This window comes from Rhincodon typus, chromosome 35 (genome assembly GCF_021869965.1).
Source record: "Rhincodon typus isolate 14 chromosome 35, sRhiTyp1.1, whole genome shotgun sequence".
Taxonomy (NCBI): domain Eukaryota; kingdom Metazoa; phylum Chordata; class Chondrichthyes; order Orectolobiformes; family Rhincodontidae; genus Rhincodon; species Rhincodon typus.
Window position 1 is genome coordinate 3,357,142 of NC_063366.1, and position 9,536 is coordinate 3,366,677.

Consider the following 9,536-nt stretch of genomic DNA (forward strand, 5'->3'; position numbering starts at 1 on the left):
CTTCATTGGTCAGAGCATTGAGTGGGATATCATGTTGTAGCTGTACAGGATGTTGGTGAGGCAACTTTTGATGTCCTCCATACAGTTCTGGTTGTCCTGCGAGAGGAAGGATATTATTGACTTGGAAAGAATGCAGAAAAGATTTACAAAATTGTTTTTGGGATTGGAAGGTTTGAGTTAAAAGGAGAGGTTGCACAGATTGGGACCTTTTTCATGGAGCATAGATGTTGAGGGGTGACCTTATAAAGGTTTATAAAATCATGAGAGGCACAGATCAGGTGAATAGCAAAGTTCTTTTCCTCCAGGTAGGGGAGTCCAAAGCTAGAGTGCATAAGTTTAAGGTGAGAGAGGAAAGATTTAAAAGGGACTTTACGGCAACTTTTTCACACAGTAAGTGGTGCATATATGGAACGAACTACCAGAGGAAATGGTAGATGCAGGTACGGTTACAACATTGAAATCCCTGTCAAACATTTACCAGGGAAACTGAGACAGCAGCTGCAATAAGTGAGGTTTTATTCAGATGGGACAATGACAAGTTTAAATCCCCATCTGATCTACTGCACAAAGTCACCTCCATTTCACCGGTCAGTTTCCCAAGCTTCAGGAAACTCATGTTGCTGCAGAAATATTTGGATTGACTGTGAGAGACGTCAATCAGAGAGCCCACCCACTCTGCCCATTCTCTCCTCTTCCTCTTCCTCTTCCAGAGCTGGTTCACTTCCTATAGGGACTGAAAACAAGTGAGGAGATGGTGAGTGAAGGAGCAGCTTTTATACAAATTGTATCCCATAATATCCACACCAATCTTCAGGCAGTCTGACTATCCTGTGGGCAATCAGGGGTGGAAATGTCCCTTATGCTGTGTGAGAAGATCCAGCTGAGAGAGCTGTTTACTCGGTGCTTTGTACTGAACTGTTTGAGTGGAGCTGTGTGTTGGATATTGAGTGTGTTTATTGGAAGCATTTCCCCTTTGATTTCCAACTTGAGTTTTGTTTATGGCTAATTCCTGCATATGAGAAGGTGAGGTGTCATTATCTGGGTGGGGCAGAGTGTCTGAGGATTCATACTGATTTCCTTTTGTTGAGGTATGTGTGTGTTGGGAGTTAGTTATTATCCTGTCGACGGTTAATTGGTGAATTAATTGAGGAAAATGCACCACATTTTCCCATGCACTAGTGATCATAAAACTCTGAGACAAAGGAGCAGAAGTCGGCCATTCAGTCACCTCCCCCTCATGCGCTAATCAGTTACCTGGATGTCTCAGTTACTTATGACTCACCCCAGCCATCCAATCACTTCCACAATCTCCCTGCCCCACCAGTCACTCCCAGGGCTCCTAGTTACCTCCCACATCACCCTCGACAGTAATCCAAGAATCCTATCACTCTCAGGAGGCCCACTGATTCCCCAATTAACTAATAGATGCTTCCAAGCAATTGACCAATTAGCATCTCTGTGACGCCAAGTGATCAGTTTCACAAAGATCTGTTCAAGGGCCAAGGTTCAAGGAACGAAAAGTTCACAGCAGCCTGGCATCCTCACCCTGAATCACTGTCATCCCTGTCCTGATCCACACCCCCCCCCACTACTGCACAGTCACCTTAACTCCTCCTCACCACCACCACATCGCTGATGCATGCTCATCACCATCTCACTCACCCTCCCTCCTTCACCTATACTCTCCATCATCCCTCTCACCCTGGACCCGATTCTCACACCGTCTCAGCCCCCAGCCCGACTCACAGTCCCTCTCAGCCCCTGGCCAGACTCTCAAACCCTCTTGCTTTGTTGCTTTCACCTGCTCATTTCTGGCCCCCTCTCACCCCTCATCACTGGTCCCCTCTAAGTCCCTTTCGCTCAGCGTCACCTTCAGCCCAATTCACCCTTACCCTAAGCACAACTATTGTCCTTACCCACTCCCCTCAACTCTGACCCGAATGTAGTTACCTGGCCTGATTATCTTCTCCTCATTCCTGGTCCAACTCTCACGCCTTGCCCCCAGCCTGACTGTCACAGCCCAGCCCAACCATTCCCCACATTCCCTAATCATTCATTGCCTGATTCTTCTCCCTTTCCCACATGGCCTGGTCTAACTCTCTTTGTACTCCATCACCCACCAACCGCCCACTTGATGGCCTGACTTTAAATTCCCTCTTTCTCAAGTCAGAGTCTCCCTGAAAACTTCCACCCCTTTACACAGACTTCCCACCATGGCATAGCGACAACTCACCAATTCTCCTCTGACTGCATTTTCAAAACCCGCAACCTCTACCATTGGAAGGATAAGGGGCAATAGCTACATGGGAACAATACCTTCAACAAGTTCCCTTCCAGACCATGTATCATCTTGACTCAGCACTAGATCGCTGTTCTGTCACTGGTGATCAGTCTACAGCAGATGAAATGTAGTGGTTCAAAAAGGCTCCTCATGGGCAATTATGAAAATGCAACAAATGCTCTCCTTGCCTGCAGCTTTTCTCTGAAATGATAAACAATAAGTACGAAGGAGATGGAGCTTAGCAAAAACAAAGGAGTTGGAAGAAATTATGTTTTGTTTTCTTGTTTTACAGAAGAATTGCACTGTACGCACCAGAGAATACGTAGAAGATGGACACTGCAGACAGATCCTGACCATCACCCAAGGAACAACTGCACAACTGTAGGAAGACATCCAGTCTGTTCACTGCTCAACACAAAGAGAGTTCGGCAGTGAAATCAGTCGGGTCAGGGGAGCTTTGACATATCACCAGATCTGAAACTGGTCAGTGGTGTGGAGCCTTCCATCAGAACCCAGCTTTCTGAAGGTTCAGCTGTGGGTGAGACCGAGAAGAAGTGTGAGTGGCTCCCAAGTGTGGTGAGAGCTTCGGTCATTCATCGAGGCTCATGAACCACTGACTCATCCTTACAGGGGTGAGGCTGTTCGAGTGTGAGGTGTGTGAGAAGAGCTCCAGAGATTCTGATCACATTTTGCATCTGTTGTTAATGTAAGGACAACTTCATGGAAGAGAAACTGTTCAAGTGTGAGGTCTGCAACCGAGCTTTTGCAAAGTCATCAAGACTCATGAATCACCAACGCATTCATACGGGGGAGAAGCCATTCAAATGTGAGGTATGCAACCGAGCTTTCGCACAGTCATCAACGCTCGTAAATCACCGACGTACTCACACTGGGGAGAAGCCATATGTGTGCGAGGTGTGTGACAAAGCATTCTCACAGCCATCAAACCTCCGTGTACATCAACGTATTCACACAGGGGTGAAACCATTTACATGCGAGGTATGTCACAAATCATTTTCAATGTCAGCAAACCTCCGTTTACACCAACGCATTCACACAGGGGAGAAACCATTCACATGCAACATTTGTATGAAATCATTCTTGAATCCAGTACACCTCTGCATACACCAACGCATTCATACAGGGGAGAGACCATTTGCATGTGAGGTGTGTGACAAATCTTTCTCTCAATCATCAAGCCTCCGTGTTCACCAACGCATTCACACAGGGGAGAAGCCATTTGCATGTGGTGTTTGTGACAAGTCATTCTCACAGTTATCAAGTCTTCATGTACACCAACGCGTTCACACAGGGGAGAAGCCGTTCACATGTGAGATATGTGACAAATCATTCTCACAGACATCGAGTCTCCGTGTTCATCAACGCATTCACACAGGGGAGAAGCCATTCAGGTGTGAGGTGTGCAATAAATCGTTTTCAAGCTCATCGAACCTCCTGCTCCACCAGAAGATTCACACAGGAGAGAAACCCTTCACGTGCAAAGTTTGTGACAAGTCATTCTCAGGATCATCAAAACTTCTGCTGCATCAAAGGATTCACATCGGGGAGAAACCATTCAGGTGTGAGGTCTGTGCCAAATCATTCTCACAGTCATCGATCCTCCGCATCCACCATCGCATTCACACTGGGGAGAAACCGTTCAAGTGTAATGTGTGTAACAAATCGTTCTGTCAGTCATCAGCTCTCCGGACACACCAACGCATACATACAGGTGAGAAACCATTCATGTGCAATGTGTGCAATAAATCATTCTCCAGGTCGTCGAGCCTCCTGCTCCACCAGAGGACCCACACAGGAGTAATCTTTCCGGTGTGAAGTTTACTGTAAAGATTTTGCAACACCTATGTTCAAGCACCTGGAAAAACCACAAGATTTACACGAGGAAGAAACGCTTCAGGTGTGATCTTTGTAGCAAGGCTTTCACTCGGCCATCCAAGTCCATCAAAGCATGAACAGAGGGAAGAAATGCCGTTAGTGTGAGCTCTGTAATAAAACCTTTACACAGTTGTTGGACTTCCTGAAACATCATCAAACCTATATGGGCCTAGCCAACTTCTTATTAAAATGTCACTAGTGTAAAAATCTGCAAAAGCTCAATGCACAGAATGTTCAGTAGGACAGAACAAGAAGCAGCTTTCACTCCCATCAAACACCTAGTGATGACATCACCAGTGCTGAGGGATTATGATGTCAACAATGGAGCCACCCTGCAGTGTGATGTCAGTGACACAGGACTTGGAGCAATCCCCATGCAGTGAGGGAAACCCGTTGTGTTTGTATCCAGAGCGTTAACACAAACTGAACACTACTGTACACAGATTGAGAAAGAGACCCTGGATGTTGTCTTTGATTATGTGGACTTCACCCAGTACCCTTTAGGGAGAGAAAGTGACAGTAGAATCTGACCACAAACCATTTCAAAGCATCTTTCTCAAACCATTTCAGTCTGTGCAAAGCTTTTCAAAAAGGATATTACTTGATTTGTAGAGATATCACTTGGGAGTGAAGTACAAGAAACAGAAACATTGCTGACAAGCTGTTGACAGCTGCATTCCCTTTGAAGGAAATTGATTCTCTTTGACGGAAGTACACAGTTTGAAATCTTCCAGATTCAGCAAGCACCAACAACACAAGGATAACATAAATCCGTCAAGGACACTCCTGTGACAGTTAGACAGTATTGGACAAAGAAAGTTGAGGTGATCGTCCAAGATGGCATCTGTGCATAGGGAACAGGGTCATTATCCCTGAAGAGATGGGGAAAGAGATGCTGAAGCATAAACCACACAAACCATTAGAGTTGAGTCTCATCTGAATAAGGTAAGAGAGGTGATCTACTGCCCAAACATGAGCAATGAGATAAAAAAACCACATCAGCTAATGTAGTGTTTATAACGAACATCAAACTAAACAAGATAAAGGGTTACTCATGACATCCCAGACAGCCCATGGATAAAGCTTGGAATAGACCTCTTCACTTTCACTTGAACTGATTATCTTATCACAATCGAATAATATTCAGACGGCAAGGAGTTAGAGCAGCTGATTTTACGGATTCCTAGTGAGATTGTAGAATGTCTGAAAGCACACTTCAGTCATCTTGAAATCCCTGATAATGACATCAATTCCTGAATGAACAATTCAGATATTTCATGGATGGGAAATTCAGCACCATCCATCGTCTCCACATTATCCCTAGTCAAATGGAAAGGGTGAGGAATTGGTGAAAATTGACAAAGGCATCATCAAAATCTAGCACATCTAGCACAGATGTGTACAATGTGATCTTAGAGCAGAGAATCACAGCTACTGAAGGCATGGAAGTTTTCCGGGCCGGTGACTGTTGTAGCACCACTCCAAACTATATTTCCTAAAGCTAAAGTAATACTGAAGCCAGAAATAGTGCTATAAGTGAACTGGGAAGAATAGAATAGAATAGCCTTTATTGTCACATATACTCAACGAGAATAGTGAAAAGTTTATATTGTCGCCAATTACAGCACCGACTCAGATACAAAAGTACCTAGGCACAGCTTCTTTTGTTACAAGATTTGTTACAGAAATAAAATGTCCAGTTCAATAAAGCAGATCACACTGGCACTTAGCTTCCAGTCCACGGCTCTACACCATGCCAGCGACACGCCGGGAGGCCATTGCGCCAGGTCGAGAAGTCGTCATGTCGACGCCAGGAGCCCCAATGGGAGGAGGCCGCTGCGTCAAGCCGGGAGGTCACCACAGCACACCGGAGGCTGCTGCAAGAGGCTGGGAGGTTGCCACGCCATGTTGGGAGGCAACTGTGCCAGGCCAGGAGTCGTTGCCGGAGGCCAGGAATTGTTGCTAGAGGCTGGGGATTGTCGCTGACTAGTGGCTGGGGATCGTCACTTGCCAGAGATCGGGGATTGTCGCCAAACGCCAGGGATTGTTGCTCCTTACTGGAGGCCGGAGTCATTGTCAAAGGCCCGAAGTTGAAGGCGAGAAAGAAGAAGGAGAAGAAGAAGAGAAAAAAGGAGGATGAAAAAGAGAAAAAAGAAACGAAGAAGAGCGGGCGGAGAAATGAGCTCCGGCTGGAGAGTCCTAATCCATCGCCATCTTACACTGATAATTGTTCTTCACTGTGAAACAAGTGATCCCTAAACACACAAAATCCCAACAAGATCACCAAGATGATCAATTTCCCTGATTGACTGCTTTTCAGGACACAACAATCACGAGTTTCATCATGAACATGAAATTCTTGTGACACACTCAACTTTAACAAAAGGCAGGATAAAGAAAAGTATTCTTAATCTATGGCTATGCATCTTAGCGATAGTTCTTCAACATCCCAAGTACGTACATATACACACACACACACACACAGACAAAAGACAAACATGTGGCACATAAGTATGGATAAATATAGACTGGATAAGCGCTATTCTTAAAATCAAAAGTCGAAATTTCAAAGGTGTATTAAATTGTCTTTATTAAATTTTTAGCACTGATGACACGGTTGTCTATAGGGCGATGGCTGTTATTTGATTCAAAAGTTGATTTTAGTCTTTTCTTGTTAGAAGTATTTCTTTTAAGCTTTATTACTTTCTTGTTTCTCCCTACATGAAGAAACAGCAAGGGAGAGATGGATGATTTCTGTTTGCAGGTTCTGGATGTTTTGCTCTGCTCCCCTGACATTTACAGCTTTTTAATACTGCATCTCAAACAATAAAAGGACTGTCATCAGCTAGCAGTCCTTCACTCAAAGTACACTCAGTGCCACTCAGTCTTGAGCCGACTCCATCATTGCTACAAAAAGCAGTGTCTTGCGTGGCTCCAAATTATGCCAAAATAATTAATTTGATTTTCAAGTTGCAAGCTGTTGTATTTCAGTTACATAATTGCCCAACTTCCATTTCAGTTTATAGTCCCAAAAAAGAAAACTCTGAAGTCTCTTACAATAGTAATGGAACAGTGACAACAGCAAAGTGAAATGGCTGAAATCTAAATTTCAGTTTGACAATGCTTTGGTAGCATTATCAGAACTGAGAGTTGGAGAGCCAGGGTGCAAGCATTAAATATTTTCAACAAATGTCAGCCCATCTGCTAACTATGGATCCATGTAGAGAAGTTGTCACCTCAAACATATACAGTAGAAGTGAAAGACCAGATCTTTTGTTGCAAACAAAGACATCTACCTTCTACTGTGAACAGTTATGGGCCCCGTATCTAAGCAGGGATTTGCTGGCATTGGAAAGGGTCCAGAGGAACTTTACAGAATGATCCTGAGGATGAAGGGCTTATCCTATGAGGAGGGTTATTCAGTTTCATCAATGTAAATGACTGTTTATCAATATCCTTGCAAACTCATATCTGTTCCATTCCTGCATGAGGAGTTGTAATGTGTCATGAATGCAGCTCCTGACATAATTACAAACAACTGAAATTGTTGCCAGTCTTTGTAACTAATTCATGTGCACCTGTGAAGTAGCAGTGGCAGGAAATCCTCAAATAATCAATTGTGGAACTCTGAGAGTCTTGCAGAGTAAAACAGCTGGAATTGGGACTGTTTTATGAACAGCTATGTAACATATCCACCTGGGACAGCAGTGATGATTTTAAAGTCCATATATTATTCCAGCCAAATTGCGGTGAGATGCCTAAATAAGTGGGTCCACAAAAATTCCCAAATGCAGTAAGATCTGATCTACAAGACAAAAACATATCTGATTGAACTACCATTGCTTTGTTCAATCAAAAGGGGAGAGAGAAAAACCGGTGACCACATTTTAGATACACGGGAATGAAATATACAACAGATCTGAACCAATTTAAGAGCAAATTCTACTTGGAAGGCATCATTTGATAATGCTATCATTCGATAAAATTATATTAACAAATTAATTCACAAGCAGATTTCCAGTGGCAAAGGCTCGTAGGCACTGAGAGATATGTGCAGGAAACCTTTAAGCATTCAAGGATGACTTTCTAGCCCTCTTGTAAGAGCTATTGCAACAAATTGTCCGGATTATATTGCTGGTCATAAAATACTGTAAAGTCTGACTGTTTTACCCTAAACTGTTATCTGTGTTGTATAACATAATGGTTCTGAAAGAGTTAATGTATGAACTACACTAAAGCTCTACCAGGCTAACGATATATACATAGTTTCTGGGTGGAGAATCAAGCGGCAGTGAGAATTGGGCAACTTCTCCTGATGGAGAAACATATCTTCCCTACCTCGTGTTTTGAGTCAGATTTAATATAACCTGTTACAGTTACTGAAGTACAATAAAGTACACACTGAAACAAGAACTTCTGTCAACACATGCTCTATCCTCCACCACATGCTAGCAAACAGCCCTATATAAACTAAAATAAAGGAGGATTGGTGGTAGCCAACTCCCCAAAGAATGAATGCCATGAGGGGTGGACAGTAAATGCTGGCTCAGGCAGCAAAATCAATGATTTAAAATGAAATAACAGCAGACAGTGATGGGCATCAAATTCTGCAAAAATGGTCTGTTTCTGTGCTTTGAAAATTAAAATAAAATGGAAACAATGGTGGCAGGACAAATGGAAAGACCGGTGTTCTTGGGGAGCAAGAGCAAGGAGGTGATGTTGTACAAGACACTTGACTTCGGCTGAAGTACTGGGTACAGTTGTGGCACCATGTTATAGGAGAGGTGTGAATGCATTGGAGAGAGTGCAGAAGTGATTTACAAAAATAGTTCCAGGAATGAGAAATATCAGTTATGAGGATAGATTGAAGAAGTTCAGACTGTTGTATTAAAAGACGTTTGTTTATACTGTGAGGGTTTACAATGATGGAGAAAAAACATGATGCCATTAGCTGAAGCTTGGCTGAGCAAGGTGCAAAAAAATTAATTAAAATGCTCTTGCGCCATTAGACTGAGACCTGACTGGAGTCCGAAGCAAGTACAATCTGTCTAAGAAAAATAGATTGGTTAGAATAGTTAAGGTAATGTTACCTCAGTGAAAGAGTTTAGTTTGTGAAATATCCAGAACATCACCTGTGTCTCTGGATTAATAGTTTAGCTAAAACTCCCAAAGGGACCAAATGTGTACACAGTACTCCAGGTGCGGTCTCACTAATGCCTGGTCTAGTTGCAGCAATGCTTGCCTACTTTTATACTCTATTCCTTTCGCAATAAATGCCAGAATTCTACTTCTTTATTATCTGCCGTACCTGCTAGTTTTCCACGACTCCACTAGGAGAACCAGATCTGGCCTATATTTC

General features: G+C 43.4%; 1 protein-coding gene across 2 annotated transcripts in view; it reads left to right on the forward strand.

The window, feature by feature from the left end:
* The first annotated feature begins 706 nt into the window (after positions 1–706).
* LOC109919759 (zinc finger protein 271-like) overlaps positions 707–9,536 on the forward strand; it is a 72,396-nt gene continuing 63,566 nt past the window's right edge. Inside the window, exons 1-2 of one of the 2 annotated variants that reach the window (XM_048616813.1) lie at positions 707–754; positions 2,574–6,791. In XM_048616813.1, coding sequence (XP_048472770.1) covers positions 3,002–4,117 — 1,116 coding nt within the window. In that variant the 5' untranslated portion in view covers positions 707–754; positions 2,574–3,001 and the 3' untranslated portion in view covers positions 4,118–6,791. Of the gene's footprint in view, positions 755–2,573; positions 6,792–9,536 lie in introns of those variants that run through there. The other variant, XM_048616814.1, reaches the window with a different exon arrangement.